General features: G+C 39.2%; 1 protein-coding gene across 1 annotated transcript in view; it reads left to right on the top strand.

The window, feature by feature from the left end:
• Window positions 1–22,028, top strand: part of LOC136877617 (ubiquitin-protein ligase E3C) — a 135,679-nt gene that overhangs the window by 105,354 nt on the left and 8,297 nt on the right. The window contains exons 13-15 of the mRNA XM_067151792.2: window positions 562–774; window positions 15,542–15,670; window positions 15,755–16,012. Coding sequence (XP_067007893.2) covers window positions 562–774; window positions 15,542–15,670; window positions 15,755–16,012 — 600 coding nt within the window. The remainder of the gene's footprint in view (window positions 1–561; window positions 775–15,541; window positions 15,671–15,754; window positions 16,013–22,028) is intronic.

Here is a 22,028-nt window from a genome sequence, read left to right on the forward strand (position 1 = left end):
TAGCTCGTCTTACCTGCATTCCACACAGTCCATGGGATGAGTTTTTTTGGAATTCATGAAGACAAATTGAGGCGAATATTCGTTTATAGGAAGAGGAGTTAGGGCTTGGAATGATTTACCAATGAAAATGTGATAAATTTCCCACTTCTATGTTCCCTGTAAACCATAAAAGTAGTCAGTGGGACGTAAAAAAAACAACTTCTATGATGTCGTTTAATAAAAGATCAGATAAACAGCTGATAAGGGAATCTGCCACCTGGACAACAACACTAAGGGCACATCAGTGTTGATTGATTGAGAACGTAGTTGTTATAGTGTGCTTCAGTGAGTAGTCGGTAAGTAGGGGGATTTTATTCTTTTCTTTTTTACCTGATTACTACAAATATGTAATTAGGTGTAGTGTATTGATACACTGGTCACTAAATTACTCAATGTTGATATTCGAGCTATCAGTCAAGTACAAATGTTAAAATTTCTCCTTCATGGTATTATAGGCAGCTGGACTATTGTATTCTAGTTCATTCAACCTTCTCTTTGCTAATGAAGAACCTTCTTTTACAGGCACTTTATGAAAACTTGCTTGTGGAGCTGAGATTTGCAGAATTTTTTCTTTCAAAATTAGTCCACCATCACTCGGATGTTGATGTTCATCATTTGGATTCACTGGATCCTGTCATGTATCGCAATCTTCTTTACCTCAAGAGTTATGAAGGAGATGTAGCGGAACTGGGGCTCGATTTCACAGTTGTAAACGATGAATTAGGAGAGACTCGTGTAAGTAGTATGATTGTGTTTTTCTTTTTTTCTATCTGCCGATGATGATGATGATAATCAATCAATATTCTAAGGGCTAATGCCTTGTCGATGCAACCACTCTCTTTCAGTGGCTCTTAGTTGATTTTGTATAATTGTCACAACCTAACCTCTTCTTGATGTTGTCCAAATACTTCATCCTAGGTCTTCCTCTTCCTTTCTTTCCCAGCACTTTCCCTTCAAGAATGTTAGCGATGAAAGTCTTGTCTGATGACATGTCCAATAAATTTTAATTTTCTGTTTTCCATTTCCTTTAATAATCTTCTCACTTCTTTAACTTCCCTTAAGACTTCCAGGTTGGGTTTTCTTTCCATCCACCTTGTTCTGATAATTTTCCACCATATCCACATAATAATAATAATAATAATAATAATAATAATAATAATAATAATAATAATATGGCCTCACCTACCATGTGCATGCATTTTGGTTTGATACTGTCTAGGCTGTCTGCATGGCCGTCTCAGTTTTCCATTTTATTCGACCCGATGGCATAAAAACGGATCTCTGTTGAGGAGTCATTGCCAAGTCTTAATTAATTTTGTCAGATAAACATAAAATGTCACCAGAGTTCTTTTACATGCCACCATCTTATGACGTAGAGTGCTAAATGGACCCCTCCCCGCCAATCAAAAATCCTGCTACCTCTGCTGGGATTGAACCTGTGAGCTTTTAAATAGTTATAGGGAGTTGACTGTAGTGGGATCACAGAGTTCTCTGTTGCCCGAAAACTGAATTTATGGTACTGCAGAGGATTGAGTAGGAAGCATTTTACTTGCTGTAGCAGCTGCCTATACCGGTCACAATTGCGAAGATTCTTTGCCTGGAACAGAGAGTTGCTTTTCTTCATGTGTAGGAACGTCAGCACTACCTTCAAGATTCCCAATTGTTTCATCCTCATATGAACTTTCCAACTATATTTTTGACTCGGAGAACTCTATCTCATCATTCGATTCATCTCCAAGATCATCAAGTAACGTCACAATGTCTTTATCATCGCAAAACTGCCGAGGCGGTATTTCTTCTGTCATAGCACAACTTTTATTGGATGGGCGTGGTGATGTTGAAGGAATTGAACAAAATATAAATAAAATGATAACTTAAGCATCATGACACAGTCAGAAATGATTACTACAAGTTCTTCCGTGTTACTCATAAATATGATACATGAATAAACGACAATTACAAGTCCAGTCCTTTCACTGAACTTATTGCAGTAGTGTAATGTATTTATTTCAAAAGCGGAATCCCTTGTAATTCTCTTGAAGTAATAATAAACAGAAAATGCAGTGTCTTACCTTTTATTGAAGCTGTCTTGCTGCTCAGAGATCCCAAAAAGAATTGCAAAAACTGTGGAGAGGAAATAAACGGGAAACAGAATATGCATGCGCAAATCTGGTTATGGATGAACCTTCTAGTAGATTGGACTTGTGTGATGTGTGGGATGACAAGGAGAGTATTTCTTACCATGCAGGAAACTTGTGATTCACATTTTCTAGCACCCATCCCACGACATGCTAGGTGCATGCTATACACATTATTATAACCTAGCACACTGAACATGTTAGTAGACTATATCATAACAGACTTTGAATTTAGGAAATCTGTTTGGAATGTGCATGTATTCCAGGGATTTTTATTTTTTTTGATTTAGACAACTATCTAATCTGTAGTGAGCTATCAGAAGGCGTAGGATAAAGAAAGCTGTCTGCAGACAAACAAGGGTAGAGTATCTCCAGGGTGGGAATATTAGACGGAAGTACATGGATATGATTAGGGAAAAGTTCCAAAGAATACACAGTAAGCAAGTTCAGGATATAGAAAGAGAATGGGTAGCATACAGGGATGCTGCAATAGAAACATACCTAGGAATGACTGTGTCAAAAATGGGAAAAAGCAAACTCTTGGTGGAATGATGAACGTAGGAAGATGGCACATCAGAAATGGCTCCAAACAAAGACTGATGCAGACAGGAAATTGTAAGTTCATTAAAGAAAGAAATGGCTCCAAACAAGGACTGTTGTGAACAGGGAATTGTATGTAGATTAAAGAAATAGAGCAAAATAAATAATTGTTGAATTCAAGAAGAAGTCATGGGAACCTGGAAAGTGTTGGTCATGAAGAAGAGAAAATTTTCTGGACATTAATAAAGAATCATAGAAAGGGAGGAAAAAGGGAAATTAATTGTGTTTTGGTTAAATTAGGTGAATTCATAATAGATCCCAGGGAATCACTGGACAGGTGGAAGGAATATTTTGAAAATTTTCTCAGCGTAAAAGGAAATTTTTCAATTGATGTCGCTAACAACCGAGCTCATAGGGACTAGGAAAACAATGATTGTGAAATTGTGTTTGAAATGGAAAAGATGATAAATAAAACTCCATTGTCATAAAGCAGTAGGAATAGATGAAATTAGACCTGACATAGTGAAATAGTGAAAAGGCAGGGTTGAAATGGCTTCACAAAGTAAGACAAACAAGATTAATTTAGAATGTTAGCAAGGTACCTTCTGATTGGATGAAAGCAGTATCTACAAGCAAGGAAATAGGAAGGATTGTAACAGCTGTTGAAGTACACTATTTCATTGTTCAGTATACCAGCCAAGGTGCTCACTGACATTTTGAAAGGGAGGGTGTGATCAACGGTTGAAAGTAAGTTGTATGAAAATCAACGGATGGACTGTCAGGGTCAGATTTAAAGTATGCGCCAGGTAATTGAAAAATGGTATGAGAGGAATTGACAGTTATGTTTGAGTTTTGTAGATCTAGAGAAGGCAAATGACAGAGTACCAAGGATAACGAGGTTAGCTGTACTGTGGGATTATGGTAGTAAGGGTAGATCATTAAACACAACGAAAGACATTTATATTACAGACTGTAAATCTCATGTTAGATCCGTATTGACGTTCGAGAACTGGACTCGACAGTCAGAAAAGCCGACAAGTACAAGCGGGTCATGTAACACTAGAAAACAGACGGTTCAGCTTCAGTAACAACTTACATAATGTCGCCTGTGACTGAACATAATAATAATAATAATAATAATAATAATTAAGTCAACAGTGTACAGGTACATTTGATTGAAGTACATCAGGGGACAATGAAAATATTACAACAAAAAGACCTCCGGCTCATAAACTGTTTTAACGACCTTCACCAAATATATTTTAATCATGTTTTTTTAAGGAAAAACTTTTTAACAGGCACTTCATATTGTGTGCCTAATGTCTGAGGATGACCCTATGTTGGGTCGAAACATGTCTATCTGAAATGTCATCTTTACTGGATGTAATATTAAGTAAGGGGGATAATTATCATAATCTGTACAATAAGACATTTATGTTAACAATTGGACTACAGTGAGAACTCATGGTAGAAGGAGTTCTTTTTCAAGGTACTCGCAGGGTTTAGGCAAGGTTGTAGTCTTTCACCTTTGTTTATAGTTTGCATGGATCATCTAGTGAGAGCTATAAGGTGTCAGAGAGGGATTCAGTTAGGAGGAAATTTAGAAAGCAATTTGGCCTATGCCAATGACTTTGTCTTAATGGCAGACTGTGCTGAAAGTGGAACTTGAAAATAGGTGCAGTATTTCCAAGACTAAAGTGATGTCAGTAGGGAAGAAACCTAAGAGAATTGAATGTCTGGCTGGTAATACAAAACTGGAACAGGTAGATTCCTAGTATTTAGGATTTGTATTCTCTCAGGATGGTCATATAATAAGTAAAACTGCAAAGTAAATGCAGTGAACTCGCGATTGCAATCAACAGTATTCTGTTAAAAATAAGTCTGCTCCCGGGTGCATCAGTCTTAACACCAATCTCTTCTTAGACCAACTTTACTGTATGGGAGTGACAGCTGGGTGAACTCAGGATATCTTATTCATAAGTTAGAAGTAACCCACATCGAAGAAGTCAGAATGATCGCTAATACAAACAGGTGGGAACAATGACAGAAGGGTAGGCCTACTTGGAATGAGGCAATAAAGACTTTTAGGAATGAACTCGGTCCCACTGTCAGCAGCCGTGAAGATGGTTTTCCATGGTTTCCCATTTTCACACCAGGCAAATGCTGGGTCTGACCTTAATTAAGGCCACGGTCGCTTCCTTCCTATTCCTATCCCTTCATTGCCATAAGACCTACCAGTTTCAGCAACGTTAAGCAAATTGAAAAAGAAAAAGAAAAAACTATGGATGAAGCAGTACGCTTCAGTGGTGGCATCATGTGAGGCAAATGGGAGGTGGGAGGATATGTTACCTAGGAGAATAATGGACTTGGTCATGGAGTACAGGAAGACCAAGACGTTGATGGTTAGACTTGGTTTCTAATGATTTAAAGATAAAAAAGTATGGAACTAAATGAGGCCACAGAGCTAGTTACAAATAGAGGATTGTGAAAGTGTTCAGTAAATTCACAGAGACTTGTGGACTGAATGCTGAAAGGCATAACAGTCTATTACAAAAATGAAGGTATTTATTTATATGTACAAGGCACATTTTTTAATTAACACAATTTTTCAAAGAAATAAAACTTTATTTTGAAAACATCTACACACCTTAAACTACTTCTCCACATAGTCACTACCATTGTGAGGCACTTACCATAACAGGGCACCAGAACAATGCTGCCTGTGATAGACTTCTTTGAGATCATAATTATCATCAAAACTCTTGCCACTGAGGAACTTCTTGGCACCAAATCGGAGTGGAGAGAGAGAGAGCACTCACGTTGTAACTTTTTGATGATTATAATAAATAAAATCATGAATAAAAATATATAAATAAAATTACTCAAAACTTAATAAAATTAATAAGCATAATTAACCGAAATGTCCGTAGTATGGGCGCCAGAGTTCACCAGAATGGATCCCTCGAATTTAGATAAGAGCATGATAAACTTTATATCCCAGAGCGTGTACATAATGCTGCGTACTGGTACATCTGCTGCAGGCCTTACCTAACCTCCTGAAAACGACTAATTAGGTAGGAACTGCACCTAGGTTCATCAATAACACTGATTCTAAATAGCTAACTATATTCTTAACAAATTCCGTGCATGAGCACCTCATCAACATACAACATTATACATATAATACTGGAACCTTTCCCACCGTCCCCCATGACTCATGGGACCATGTGACAACAAACCAACCCATTCGGGTCACGAACACATGGGACCATGCTCCACGGAAGTCGATAGTCAAGGGATCTTTTTGGTCTGTGCCGATTTCTCCTCATTGGGATTGTATACTTAATCCACTCACATGAAAAGTTATCGACCATTCGACTCAGCTAGATCAAAGCTACTCTCCCGTTCCTGAGGTCTGAACACGGACTCCTCAGGGCCGAAGAACGTTCGCGGCATATAGAGGCTATCAAACATAAACTATCTTAAAGGCCTACAATGAACGGAAGAGGATTCTGGATGCATGTTTTTCGGTATAGATAGGCATGAAATCGTTTAGAACAATTTACTATTCACTCGGTGAAATATACAAAATTTACATACACTCTTGATACTTCTTACACAATTGATATAAGCAATCACTTATTTTAGCAGCGGAAAAATCCGGGCTGCCATTGACATCAGATGTTACCTCCACATTCCACAGACCAAAATCTATGTGGACGGCAACGTTAACTGGTACTTTCTCTAATCCAATTAATTTTCCTTTTTGACACAGACGTAAATATCCATATCCTTCTCTACCAAAACAGAGAATTACCGAGAGGTTATCAATATGATCTCACTTTTTCACATACTATCACTTTGAATTGCCTGTGTCCTATATTGCTTACATAACTATTACATTAGTTTGGATGTATGCTACACAAATTGTTTTGTGTATTATCGCGATTGTTTTGTGCGTTCTATCCCCCGGTTACCATAAACCATTGAGTACGACATACACAATAAAATGACCCTACCATATTCACAAAAACAAAACAAGCCATGTTCCCCCCAATGCGAGTATTCCATGGGACTGAATCCCGTATTACACGTTTGACTCTATTTACACAAAAGAAAACTGTCCGCTCTTTTGAATGGTCGGCTAACTTAAGAAATCATTAAAGTAAATATAAAACACAATTAATCCGAACATTCTGACCATATCAGAAATCCGTCACTAAAACACGGAGAAGAAAAATAAAATAAAAAAAAACAATGGACTCAAGTCTTCCATATAAAATTAAACAGACTTGAACAACGAATTATCATTTGCAATCACTACCAGTGGACTTTCACAAAGTCTAGATTCAAATCGACATCGATTATAAGTAAACAAAACACTTCCTGGAAAAGAAATATATCACACACATGTATCAATAAAGACAATAGCTGTAATTAACCCGTTGTAACCCGCTGTCTTAGCGAGCTGTTGATCCCTGCTGTGCCCACACGAGGTTTGAACCTGAGACTCTGGTCGTCTCCATCCAGGGAGCTGTAATGCAAAACCCTAACTAAGCTAATCATGTCTCGTGCAGTAGTTACTCTCTACATTGTTTTACGGATCAAGGCTAATGGACAGTGTGTAGTATTTACATAAATTTTGTGTCTTCTTTCACACAGTAGAACGCAACATTCTACCAAAGACGTTTTCTTAACAAGGCGAGTTCTTTTTCTCTCTGGTCATAAATCAGGACCCCAGTCCATTCCCCCTCTCGCACCCCGGCGAGACTAATTCACCGCATTCCCAGGCGGCCTTCAAGGAGCCAATAACATCATTCAATTTTGCTAATGCAGGGTCACCTGCTCAAATTAGCTCATTACGATCCATATGACCAATAATTATCTATTTATTTTTATTATTCAACCAGATTATATCAAAAACTCCCTCATTATACTAGCCATTGGAATTTAACCCTTACATTCCAATCGTATCCTCATTCACACTTCCAACCGCCTTTCCTCGAAGAACAACGTCTCCTAATTTCACCCGTGTGGGTATAGATTGTGTACCTGGCATAACATTAACTTGCCATTTAAACGGATCGGCATGAAATCATCGATCAAAATATAAAATTAATAATAATAATAATAATAATAATCAAAATTAATTAAAATTATTAAATCCTGCCAAAAACACTAACAGGCCTCATTAGTGTAGTGGGGGACAGGGGTTCAAACCTCGGCACTCCAATCCTTGAACATCTTCCAGTACAGCCACAACTTATATTATCATGCAACAAACTATATCTTTACGAACATAGTGCTGATTCTAGCCCAAGCCTTTCCTTTTTATACTGGCACTTGTTGATGACTCTGTCACCTCGCTAATCCCTGCGTAACTTAGGCAATTGCTCAGATGAGATCTACATTATTAATCTACATAGCATTCTACTCCTTTTCCCCCTCAATTCCTTCTCAGCACTAAATAAACAAAATATGATAACATGCAAATGTAGCCACTAAAAGGGGTCCCAAATTCTATACATAAACAAAGGATCACTCCCTTCCCATATCTAATTAATTAAAACCAAAATGAATAAAAGGATTTCCGACCATTCTCAGGCGGATTAAGCTTATTTATAATGTTATTTTTAACCCTATACTTCATGACTGTTATTTACAAAGGGAAATACTAGCATTGGAGAAGAAACAAAACTTTGTACTCAACAGTTGCTGTCTTCGGCCTGGTCCGGAGGTTCCGGAGGCCTACCCATGTTGGATTACTCCATGGCGTTGGATCCTGGAGTCCTGGAGTTCAGAAGTTCCATATCTTGTCTCACGTAATCCATTTTAATAGCACACGGATCACTGAAATTAGATTGTAATTTACACAATTTATCAATTTCTTGCACACGTGTTACCATTCACTCCTATTACTTCTTTGGCTACCCACTGCCAGTTACATGGAGATGAATATACCGGCTACTTTCAGCTAGTCTACCCGAATTGCACTGTTAAGCCGGACATTCCCAGCATCCGTATGATGCAGAACTCTCTACCCCTATCTTCTGTATGGTTTAATAGTTCAGGAACACTCCTCACTAGATGTTAATCAGTTAAGAATCTGACCTGCGCTTTGTTCAGAAACAGCGTGGATTTATACAGTTATTTTGTTCTCCTACAGAAATTCTGCGTACTATCCAGTAGTTGTTATACAAAATCCTACTTCATATTTCACGCAGTCTTAGTCTGTTTTGCAACCGATATCTTAAGTACATCTCATTACCGTAATCGTCTGTTGCCTATCACAAATTATAAGCGAAAAAACTGAAAAATTTCACACCCGCTTTGTTCACACAGTATACAATGGAGCGGTAATTCGATAGCGAACCGACCGTCGTTTCCCGTCGAAAGCTCCTCAACGAATGCTGAAGCTCCCTGGAAGTGTAGAAAACTTATACTAGCCCCGGTGGTAGGGGCGGTTTAGTGAGCTCATCCCCACTCTTATTTCGACTACTCCTGGATAAAGCAGCCTGTCGAAATTAGCAATACGCTAGACTGTGTGACTTGGTTATGCACAAGTACGCTATGATATGCGGAGTTGAATATGTTCGGCGGATCTGCAGTAATTAATTTATCATCTTGGAGGGGAAGTAGGGAATCCCCGAAGGCATCTGGTTTTTCACTAGGCGTCCGTACGCTAACGGAGTTATATAAGTTGTTTACCAACGCCTTTCGCTTGGAGAGTATTTTCTATCAGAACTCCTGACTTTATAATTCCACCAAAATTCAGCACACTGCTCTGACGGGTGCAGTTTTGCTAATCAAGCCTTATTTACGCCGAAAATGCATTAAATTTAGCCCGATCGCTTTGGCATCGCTGTATGCTGGCATTTGTTTTCCAATATGGAGTCGCTAAATAGTGTTCTTCTCCTGCTTCTTCTATGACGTGTGCCTAGTTCGGGGATTCTTTAAGCCACCCAGTGGGCGGGTGAAGGCGCCTCTCTGGCGGGCGTCTTATTGCACAACCTGATGATACTCCCAACATCCACACAAAGAGAGCTTGCAGCCTGCTTCCTTACCAAGCATATCACTTGAAATAAATATTAATTGTGCCGATACGGTCACAATACACACATAAAATATTGCTGGAAGACTCCATATTTACAACAACAACAAAAATAATGAAAATCGTGGGAAAACGAAAGCGAGAACATTTGTAAATAGTCCGATGAACAATGTACATGTATGAAGATAAATACCCTGCACTGTCTCTGTATCAATTCGACTTATCGATTCTCATAATCGGCAGTTATCACATCACACAGATACTGTACCTTGTACTACTGTGTTCACATATTTTAACACTTGTTGTAAAGATATATACACACGTCTGTCGATCCTCAACATATAAATTTATGGAAAGTCTGAGATAGCTTTCACCAACATATAATGCTAGGCCGCCACAAGTGCTACAATACTTAATGCGCAAGCACTCTCCACAATCAGCCACTTTCCACAAACATAACAAGACTACGCTCCACGAACGTTTGAAGTCCAGTCCATTGCAGCCGTGTCACTCCAGTACCGTGTATCAGCACCACTTACTTCCCGTACAGTGCGTCAGTTGTCGTTCCTTCATACAGTGTTACTGCTTGTAGTTGTAGTAGTTCCTTCTCGTTCCTTTACAATCACTCTCACAATGTTTTTGGTTGCCGCCGTATGATCAACCTTTATAGACATCAACATCCCCCTCCTCTCAGATGATACGTCTGGATTGGTGCTTGCCAGCCAATCATGGGTGGTCCTCTTCTCAAGCCCAAGCCCTGAACTACTTCTTCCTCCCAAGACAATAACAAACTCTGGGGTATATTCCATGAGTCACCAAATTTTCCTAATACAACAACAAGCTCATCTCATCAGGCTGGGATATATACATGACTCATGAATTTCCCGACACAAGTACATCACAACAGACACTGGGGTAGCCATATGACTCATTCGAATTACCAGAGTTATTAAAGCAATGTTTTCCCACTCGTGCAAAACAAATTACTCATACCTACATATGTGGATATCTTCCAGCTTACCAATATAAATGAAATACTAATACTAATAATAATAATAATAATAATAATAATAATAATAATAATAATAATAATAATAATAATAATAAATCGAATACTGACAATAATATCTCTAACTTCTACATATAATTCGGGGGTGTGATATATGTACTATCACAACGTTGCCATTATTTTCTAGCAAATGATGTGCTGAGGTTCTGGGTTGGACTGGCTGTGTGCATTCTTGCATTGTCGTGAATCATTTCTCGCCTTTCATTCTGAATCGCACAATACAGATTACGAAGCATCGATCAGCAGCTTTGTTGACTGTTGCATTCTGATACGAAAATTCATTGAGAAAATCTCTTTGTCCATCCCAGAAAGCCATGCACATGATCTTTCAGTTGGAAATTGTCTGAATTTCTTCTTCATTGGTGACTTTGAATGCCTCCACTCCAAGGATTACTGCTTTGATTCAAGAGTGTTGTGGTATACCCATGTCTCATCTCCTGCACAATTTGATTTCCTCAGTGAGGAAGATCAGTGCACTGCCCATTCATTTGGTCTTGTGTTCTTCTGAGGTGTTTGGCACTCATTATGCACACAGTGTCCAAAACCCTATGCATTTTGTCACAATATGGTAGAGAAAGGATCTAAAATATTATGGGAAAAGCATAGAGAAAATGACGAAATTGTGTACAGTCTGTCCTCGCGGATATTTACTTCAACCGCACACATCAAATCATCTGTGACGACAGAGGGTCAGCCATTGTGACAAGTTGATGATCTTTATTGAACATTCAGATCCATTTTTTCTTCATTTGATCCATCATTGCACTTTCACCATATACTTTGTACACTTCATAAGTTAAGAATTTCATTATGGTCCGTTGTTGTTGAGTCATCAGTCCATAGACTGGTTTGATGCAGCTCTCCATGCCACCCTATACTGTGCTAACCTTTTCATTTCTACGTAACTATTGCATCCTACATCTGCTCTAATCTGTTTGTCATATTCGTACCTTGGTCTACCCCTACCGTTCTTGCCACCTACACTTCCTTCAAAAACCAACTGAACAAGTCCTGGGTGTCTTAAGATGTGTCCTATCATTCTATCTCTTCTTCTCGTCAAATTTAGCCAAATCGATCTCCTCTCACCAATTCGATTCAGTATCTCTTCATTCGTGATTCGATCTATCCATCTCACCTTCAGCATTCTTCTGTAACACCACATTTCAAAAGCTTCTATTCTCTTTCTTTCTGAGCTAGTTATCGTCCATGTTTCACTTCCATACAATGCCACGCTCCACACAAAAGTCTTCAAAAACATCTTTCTAATTCCGATATCAATGTTTGAAGTGAGCAAATTTCTTTTCTTAAGAAAGCTCTTCCTTGCTTGTGCTAGTCTGCATTTTATGTCCTCCTTACTTCTGCCATCGTTGGTTATTTTACTACCCAAGTAACAATATTCATCTACTTCCTTTAAGACTTCGTTTCCTAATCTAATATTTCCTACATCACCTCCCTTCGTTCGACTGCACTCCATTACTTTTGTTTTGGACTTATTTATTTTCATCTTGTACTCCTTACCTAAGACTTTATCCATACCATTCAGCAACTTCTCGAGATCTTCTGCAGTCTCAGATAAAATAACAATATCATCGGCAAATCTCAAGGTTTTGATTTCCTCTCCTTGGACTGTGATTCCCTTTCCAAATTTCTCTTTGATTTCCTTTACTGCCTGTTCTATGTAAACATTGAAAAGGAGAGGGGACAAACTGCAGCCTTGCCTCACTCCTTTCTGGATTGCTGCTTCTTTTTCAAAGCCCTCGATTCTTATCACAGCAGACTGATTTTTATACAGGTTGTAGATAATTCTTCGTTCTCGGTATCTGATCCCTATCATCTTCAGAATCATAAATAGCCTGGTCCAATCAACATTATCGAATGCCTTTTCTAGATCTACGAATGCCATGTACGTGGGCTTGTCCTTCTTGATTCGATCCTCTAAGATCAGACGTAAAGTCAGGATTGCTTCACGTGTTCCTACATTTCTTCTGAAGCCAAACTGATCTTCCCCCAACTCAGCTTCAACTTGTTTTTCCATTCTTCTGTAAATAATACGTGTTAAAATTTTGCAGGCATGAGATACTAAACTAATAGTGCGGTAGTTTTCACACCTGTCAGCACCGGCTTTCTTGGGAATAGGTATAACAACATTCTGCCGAAAATCGGATGGGACTTCTCCTGTCTCATACATCTTGCACACTAAATGAAATAACCTTACCATGCTGGTTTCTCCTAAGGCAGTCAGTAATTCAGAGGGAATATCATCAATTCCAGGTGCCTTGTTCCTATTTAGGTCACTCACAGCTCTGTCAAACTCTGACCTCAAAATTGGGTCTCCCATTTCATCAGCATCAACAGCCTCTTCATGTTCCAGAACGAAATTATCTACATCGTTACCTTGATACAACTGTTGGATATGCTCCTGCCATCTTTCTGCTTTGTCTTCTTTCCCTAGAAGTGGCTTTCCATCTGAGCTCTTAATATTCATGCACCTAGATTTCCTTTCTCCAAAGGTTTCCTTGATTTTCCTGTATGCAGCATCTACCTTTCCCAGGACCATACAGCCTTCGACATCCTTGCACTTCTCCTTCAGCCATTCTTCCTTAGCTACCTTTACTTTCTATCCACTTGATTCTTTAATCGCCTGTATTCTTTTCTGCCCTCTTCATTTCTAGCATTCTTGTATTTTCGTCGTTCATCAATCAGGTCTAGTATCTCCTGAGTTATCCACTGATTCTTAGTTGATCTTTTCTTCCTTCCTAACATTTCTTCAGCAGCCCTACTGACTTCATTTTTCATGACTCTCCACTCTTCCTCTACTGTGTTTCCTTCGGCTTTTTCATTTAGTCCTTGTGCAACATGTTCCTTGAAACGATCCATCACACTCTTTTCTTTCAACTTGTCTAGATCCCATCTTTTTGCATTATTTCCTTTCTTCAATTTCTTCAACTTTAGATGGCATTTCATGACCAACAAGTTGTGGTCAGAGTCCACGTCTGCTCCTGGGAAAGTTTTGCAATCCAACACCTGGTTTCTGAATCTCTGCCTAATCATAATGAAGTCTATTTGATACCTTCCAGTGTCTCCAGGTCTCGTCCACGTATACAGCCGTCGTTTGTGGTGTTTGAACCAAGTATTGGCGAGGACTAAATTATGGTCAGTGCAGAATTCAACCAGCCGACTTCCTCTTTCGTTCCTTTGTCCCAATCCAAATTCTCCTACTGTGCTACCTTCTCTTACGTGGCCTACCACTGCGTTCCAGTCTCCCATCACAATTAGATTCTCGTCACCTTTGACATATTGTATTAAATCTTCTATCTCCTCATATATTCTTTCAATTTCTTCATCATCCGCTGAACTAGTAGGCATATAGACCTGCACTATTGTGGTGGGCATTTGTTTGGTGTCTATCTTGGCGACAATAATTCTTTCACTATGCTGGTCGTAGTAGCTTACCCGCTGCCCTATTTTCTTATTCATTATTAAACCAACTCCTGCATTACCCCTGTTTGATTTCGTGTTGATAATTCGGTAGTCGCCTGACCAAAAATCCTGTTCTTCCTGCCAACGTACTTCACTTATACCAACTACATCTAACTTTAGCCTATCCATCTCCCTTTTCAGATTCTCTAACCTACCACAACGATTCAAACTTCTAACATTCCACGCTCCGACTCGCAGAATGTCAGTATCCATCTTCCTGATGATCGCCCCCTCTCGTGTAGTCCCCACCCGGAGATCCGAATGGGGGACTAGTTTACCTCCGGAATATTTTACCCGGGAGGAAGCCATCATCAGTACATCTTTCATACAGAGAGAGCTGCATGTCCTCGGGAGGTGGTTACGGCTGTAGTTTCCCGTTGCTTTCAGCCGTGTAGCAGTATCAACACAGTTAAGCCATGTTGAGTATTATTACAAGGCCGTGTCAGTCAATCATCTAGACTGCCGCCCTTGCAACTACCGAAAGGCTGCTACCCCCCTTTCGATGAACCATTCGTTAGATTCACAATGAAGTATTTATTTATTTTCCACCTAGTCGATACAATGATTGCCTAAGGCAATTTTTATTGGTCAAAAGTGGTACATGTTTTGTATATTATCAACATCTTCAGCCACATAACACAGTTTAGATGAAAAATATAAAATTGACAAAGTAATGCTTTAGAGGAAGTGTCCTTGAAATTAACATAAGATTGACAAGATTAAAACAAACCATTCGTTAGTCTGGTCTCTCAACAGATACCCATCCGATATGGTTGCACCTGCGGCTCGGCTATCTGCATCATTGGGACACGCAAGCCTCCCCACCGCGGCAAGGTCACATGGTTCGCAGAGGAGGTATGGTCCGTATTGACAGTTTATCACTATCAGTATCATTATGGCATTGAATAGGCGGACCCTACTCTACCCTTCGATAGCTTTATACACTTGGCAAAGTATGTCACTTGGATTAATGTTTCGGCATTCAAGAAACTAATCACGGAGCATATATCACATTCGGTGGGTAGATCTATTGTCTTTGAACATTTGAAACACACTCTACATAATGGCCACACTATGTGCGCGCGCGCGTGTGTGTGAATAAACTTTCTTCCTCGAAAGGGTTTGTTGCTGTGTACAACTGTAATTATGATGTTGATCATCTTACTAACTTCTTTTCACTTTCAATGTATTCTGACATTTCTATTGTCTTTTTTGTCAATATAGGTTGATGAACTTAAGCCTGGAGGTGCAAACATCCCTGTTACGGCACACAATAGAATAGAATATATTCATTTAATGGCGGACTACAAGCTCAATCGTCAGATCCGAGCACAGTGCAATGCTTTCAAGCAGGTTAGAAATCTTATTTTTCCTTTCACTGTGTTTATAGGTACTTGTCTGAGATAATGATACTTATGTGTTTAATTTTTTCTAAAGGGTCTAGCTAATGTAGTTCCATTGGAGTGGCTACAGATGTTCAATAACAAGGAACTCCAAGTTTTAATATCTGGAGCAGAGATTCCTGTTGATGTAGAGGACCTTAAACAACATACCAGCTATACTGGTGGCTACGCACCAGATCATCCCACTGTGAAAGTGTTCTGGAAGGTGGTAGAAAATTTCACAGACATACAAAGGCGACAACTTCTCAAGTTTGTAACAAGCTGCTCCCGGCCACCACTCCTTGGATTTAAAGTAAGTGGGCTAAAGTTGAAAGAATTCTGTATTGTATAATATAAAAGTACAGATTCTATAAGCACATAACGAAATAACTTGTCCAAAGGTTAAGTCACATATAGAATACATCCAAAGGAACACATAAATTCGATGTGAAGATTGTCCTTCTTCCTTCATGTTTCCTTTCTACTACTTCTCCCCTTCCTTCCTACTGTACACGGACCTGTCATTGTATTTATTTTGTTACTTATATTGTCCTTCCGATGTTCCCATCTTTCTAATTTACACTTCTTTGTTCTTTCTGTTACGTATATTGACCCTTTGTGTTTCTTTTCCCCTTTCGTGTTTGTCCTGTGTTCCTAGACATTTGCATATCTTTATCTTTTTGTCTCTTTGCTGTTCCTGTCTTTATCTGACTTTCTCCTTGTCACTCCTTCCATATCAAGACAGAAGATCCAATGAATATTAAGCCCTGCCCTCCTGACGAGGCTGAGAGGCAGAAGTGAGCTTGTTGCGGATTGAGAAGAGATGGATGTAGAGAATCTAGGATTGATGGGGAGATGGTCTGCCTATTTGAGGACAGTAGTGTTTAAAGGTGTGCAGCCTAATATTTTGTAAAAATGGAAGCCCTTTTTTTATATATATATATATATATATATATATATTTTTTTTTTTTTTTTTTTTTTTCCCCCCCCAGTTAGTCTGTTTTCCACATTACCCATTGGAAAATTATGCTGTTGGATGTATTCAGCTCTATAGACACCACAATCATTCATAAGGTCTATTCAAGTGTGTTACCTCATATGGACATATGCCCTATTCCAAATGGTTTCCGGATAGAACACATTTAATGTACATTTCGAAATGGGCACAAGTTTTCAGCACGTAATATTCTCCATACACGTGTTCATGGGACATTGATATGTGCAGAAAGTCACCGTGTGCTGGTAGTAGGGCTACGCTACACCATTTCAACAATGTGTTGCTGTTCCTGTACAAGTTGTTGAACTACACGTTCAGAAGAAAAATGGGAACATGGAAGAATACCTGTTTCATGCAATGTGCTGAAAACTCTGGTAAACACCCTATGATCAGGAATTCGACGTGTCGAAAAGCGCCAACACGCCAACAATATTCCTTGACGGCAGCAGGGGCACTATCATCACAGAAGCCGTAAAGATACACCATACCTGTATATTATTCATTAGTGTAGATGTGTGTTGGCATTTTAGCGGGATATGAAGAACAAAATTTGATTCTTATCTTAGCACAGCAGACTGATTTTTGTACAGATTGTGTAATTCTTCTTTAAGAAGAAGTAAGTATAAATAACCACCTAATCGATACTTTATTAATGCCTCAGGCAAAATTGAATAAAATTAAAACTTACAGGACATGTTTCGACCACTTAGTGGTCCTCTTCAGCTGTATAAATAAAGAACTGAAAAGAAAAACATTGACAATAAGCACAAATAAAAGTTCTTTGGAGACTCCTTTGATAAAAATGGAGGTCGTCAGAATAGGTCATCTTGCCTTTCGTTCTTGTTCGGAAAAGATGTTTATTCTGTGCTGTCTAGAGGGTCTGTCTTTGAGCGCGACCTGGTGAAGTAACGATGTGATACAGTTTGACAGTTCATGGAAAGCTCTGGAGAGAAGGGAAGTAGAGTTTCATCGTCATCTAAAATAACATGTGAGGGAGGAGGGAGATTGGGCTGTGCTTCTGCGATGTCGTGTTTGATTATATCTCTTGTTCGTCTAGTCTGTTTCATGTCTACCCATTCTAAGTATTTGCTAATATTCTCATATAAGATGTTTTTATGCTCGTTGTTTTCGTTGAGATTCTCTTCACCGTTTTCCAATTTATCAAGAACGATATGGATGTTTTCCAGGTTGTTCTTGATAAATTGGAAAACGGTGAAGAGAATCTCAACGAAAACAACGAGCATAAAAACATCTTATATGAGAATATTAGCAAATACTTAGAATGGGTAGACATGAAACAGACTAGACGAACAAGAGATATAATCAAACACGACATCGCAGAAGCACAGCCCAATCTCCCTCCTCCCTCACATGTTATTTTAGATGACGATGAAACTCTACTTCCCTTCTCTCCAGAGCTTTCCATGAACTGTCAAACTGTATCACATCGTTACTTCACCAGGTCGCGCTCAAAGACAGACCCTCTAGACAGCACAGAATAAACATCTTTTCCAAACAAGAACGAAAGGCAAGATGACCTATTCTGACGACCTCCATTTTTATCAAAGGAGTCTCCAAAGAACTTTTATTTGTGCTTATTGTCAATGTTTTTCTTTTCAGTTCTTTATTTATACAGCTGAAGAGGACCACTAAGTGGTCGAAACATGTCCTGTAAGTTTTAATTTTATTCAATTTTGCCTGAGGCATTAATAAAGTATCGATTAGGTGGTTATTTATACTTACTTCTTTATTAAACATCGATACGGTCATGAAATGGACAACTTGTAATAATTCTTCTTTCTCAATATCTGATCCCGTTCACCTTCAGAATCTCAAATAGCTTTGTCCAATCAGCATTATCAAATGCCTTTTGTATTTCTATGAATGCCATGTACGTGGGCTTGTCTTTCTTAATTCGATGCTCTAAGATAAGATGTAAAGTCAGGATTGCTTCACGTGTTCCTACATTTCTTCTGAAGCCTAACTGATCTTCTCCCAATTCAGCTTCAAATTATCTTTACATTCTTTTGTAAATAATACGGGTTAAAATTTTTCAGACATGTGGTACTAAACTAATGGTCCGGTGGTTTTCACACTTGTCGGCACCTACTCTCTGGGGAATAGGTATAACAATATTCTGTTTAAAATCTTATGGCACTTCTCCTGTATCATACATTTTACACGCTAAATGGAATAACCTCGCCATGCCGGTTTTTCCTGAGGCAGTCGGTAATTTGTGAGGGAGGTGTCTTGTTCCTATTTAGGTTTCTCAAAGCTCTGTCGAATTCTGACCTCAAAATTGGGCCTCCCATTTCATCATTTTGAACAGCCTCTTCTTGTTCCAGAACCTTATCATCTACTTATTTTACTTAATACAGCTGTTGGATATGTTCCTACCATCTTTCTGCCTTGTCTTTCCCTAGAAGTTGTTTTCCATCTGAGTTCTTAATACTCATACACCTAGTTTTCATTTCTCCATAGGTTTCTTTGATTTGCATTTCGTAGAACCATACAGCCTTCCAAATCCTTGCACTTCTCTTTCATCTATTCTTCCTTAGCTGTCATGCACGTTCTGTCTACTTCAATCTTTAATCACCTGTATTCTTTCCTGTCGTCCTCATTTTTTGCATTCTTATACCTTTGCTGTCGTCAATCAGGTCTAGTAGCTCCTGAGTTATCCATTGATTCTTAGCTGATCTTTCCTTTCTGTCTAACATTTCTTCAGCAGTCTTAGAGACCTCAATCTTCACGACTGTCCATTCTTTTTTTGTGTTTCCTTCAGCCTTTTAATTTAGTTTTCATGCAACATGTTCCTTGAAACAGTCTCTCACACTCTTTTCTTTCAACTTGTTTAGATCCCCCATGCATTCCTTTCTTTGATTTCTTCAACTTCAGATGGCATTTCATGACCACCACATTGTGGTCGGAGTCCACGTCTGCTCTTGGGAAAGTCTTGCAATGCAACACTTGCTTTCTGAATCTCTGCTAATCATAATGAAGTCTACTTGATACCTTCCAGTGTCTCCAGGTATCATCCATATATACAGCCGTCGCCTGTGGTGTTTGAACTAAGTATTAGCGAGGACTAAATTATGATCGGTGCAGAATTCAACCAGCCAAATTACCTTCTATTCCTTTGGCCAGGCTGAGTGGTTCTGGTTGAGGCGCTGGCCTTCTGACCCTAAATTGGCAGTTTTGATCCTGGCTCAGTCCAGTGGTGTTTGAAGGTGCTCAAATATGTCAGCCTCATGTCAATAGCTTTACTGGCACCTAAAAGAACTCCTGTATATATACTGTATATATCCACAGCTTGTTTCCAGTCATTCGACTGGGTCAGGATAAAAGAACTCCTGCAGGACAAAATTATGGCACCTCGGCATCTCCAAAAAATGTCAAAGTAGTTGGCAGGACGTAAAAAAGCAATAACATTATTATCCTATCTTCCTTGGTTTACCAGTGCATTCCAGTCTCCCATCACAATTAGATTCTCGTCACCTTTTACATATGGTATTAAATCTTCAATGTCTTCACATATTCTTTCTATTTCTTCGTCATCCGCTGAAGTAGTTGCCATATAGACATGCATTATTGTGGTGGGCATTGATTTGATGTCTATCTTCACAACAAGAATTCGTTCACTATGCTTGTCATAGTAGTTCACCCGCAGTCCAATTTTCTTGTTCATTATTAAACCAACTCCTGCATTTCCCACGTTTGATTTTGTGTTAACCCTTTCCACTCGAATTATTTGTAAGTCCTGATTTCTCCCAACTCGTATTTTATTTCTGTCAGCATTCTTCATATTTTAAAACCTGGTATTAAGTACTGGTTGTAACAGTATATACAGGAATGAACTACAGAATTAATGAATGTATGGTATTTACATGACACAAAATCATGTTTTTCAGTTTCTTAACGGTATGTCTTGAGTGCGTGGAAGCGTTCAAAGCAAATGCTTGGATGGAGTCCTGCTTGCTCATCCAACCAGTCTTCACTAAAATAATCCTGCATTTCTGCCTTACTGTTTACCCCCATGTTGATAATTACAGCAATAAATGCCTTCAGCTCTTATAAAGTCACAGCTTTCCAAGAAAACCAGATAGAGCTCTCCTGAAGTGGAGTATTTTGCTGTATTTTCATTTAGGCAAATTTGTTTGTCTCATGGACAATCGTCGTTTCAACTGATCAGTGAAAAACAGCTACCAGTACTCTAGTTCTATTTTAGGCCCGTTGCCACAATTCATGAATCACTGACTAATCTGTAAGGAAATTTGGCTAATCCTGCATCACCCGTTCTTCACGATCTTCAAGGTATGCTTAAAGTCAACACGGTATGACTGGGACCGGGACGAGTCACAATACTATCACATCCTCCATGATATCTTGCGATGCTGATATCAATATCGCCATTTGAATCACTAATGGATATATCACTTTCATGGCCAGATTCAAAAATTTTATCACTTTCATGGTCACTATCATCAAAATCAGCCAAAAGAGATTCAAGAATCTCTGCTTCGGTCAGACTGTGCGCCACCATGTTGCTTCACGCGACTGCTTTCAATTGTCAAGGAATCGAAGCAGTTTTGCCAAGCAAAGAGAAGCTAAAACACACCTATTTGGTTTCTTTCGGATTCCGGAAGGGACCAGCACTTACGAAACGAAGTACAAAAGCCCTGGCATCCTAGGTAACCTAGCAACGAACGGCGAAACATTGTGTCGACTCAGGGTTGACACACAAGCTATAACGCTAAATGACGGCTGTCGACCTCAGGTCAACACACGAGCGGAAAGGGTTAATAATTCTTTAGTCGTCTGACCAAAAATCCTGTTCTTCCTGCCAACGTACTTCACTTATTCAAACTACGTCTAACTTTAGCCCATCCATTTCCCTTTTCAGGTTCTCTAATAACAATTCAAACTTCTTTTTTTGCTTTACGCCGCATCGACACAGATACGTCTTATGGCGACGATGGGATGGAAAAGGCCTAAGAATGGGAAGGAAGCGGCCGTGGCCTTAATTAAGATACAGCCCCAGCATGTGCCTGGTGTGAAAATGGGAAACCACGGAAAACCATCTTCAGGGCTGCCGACAGTGGGGTTTGAACCCACTATCTCCCAATTACCAGATACTGGCCGCACTTAAGCGGCTGCAGCTATCGAGCTCGGTATTCAAACTTCTAACATTCCATGCTCCGACTCACAGAATGTCTATTAAAATAGTTTATCTTGGGTCCACCTTGTTGATACAATTTTAATTATTGAAAAACCAGGTGAGTTGGCCTTGCAGTTCGGATCGCGCAGCTGTGAGCTTGCATCCGGGAGACTTAAT

The sequence above is a fragment of the Anabrus simplex genome, chromosome 7 (genome assembly GCF_040414725.1).
Source record: "Anabrus simplex isolate iqAnaSimp1 chromosome 7, ASM4041472v1, whole genome shotgun sequence".
Classification (NCBI taxonomy): Eukaryota; Metazoa; Arthropoda; class Insecta; order Orthoptera; family Tettigoniidae; genus Anabrus; species Anabrus simplex.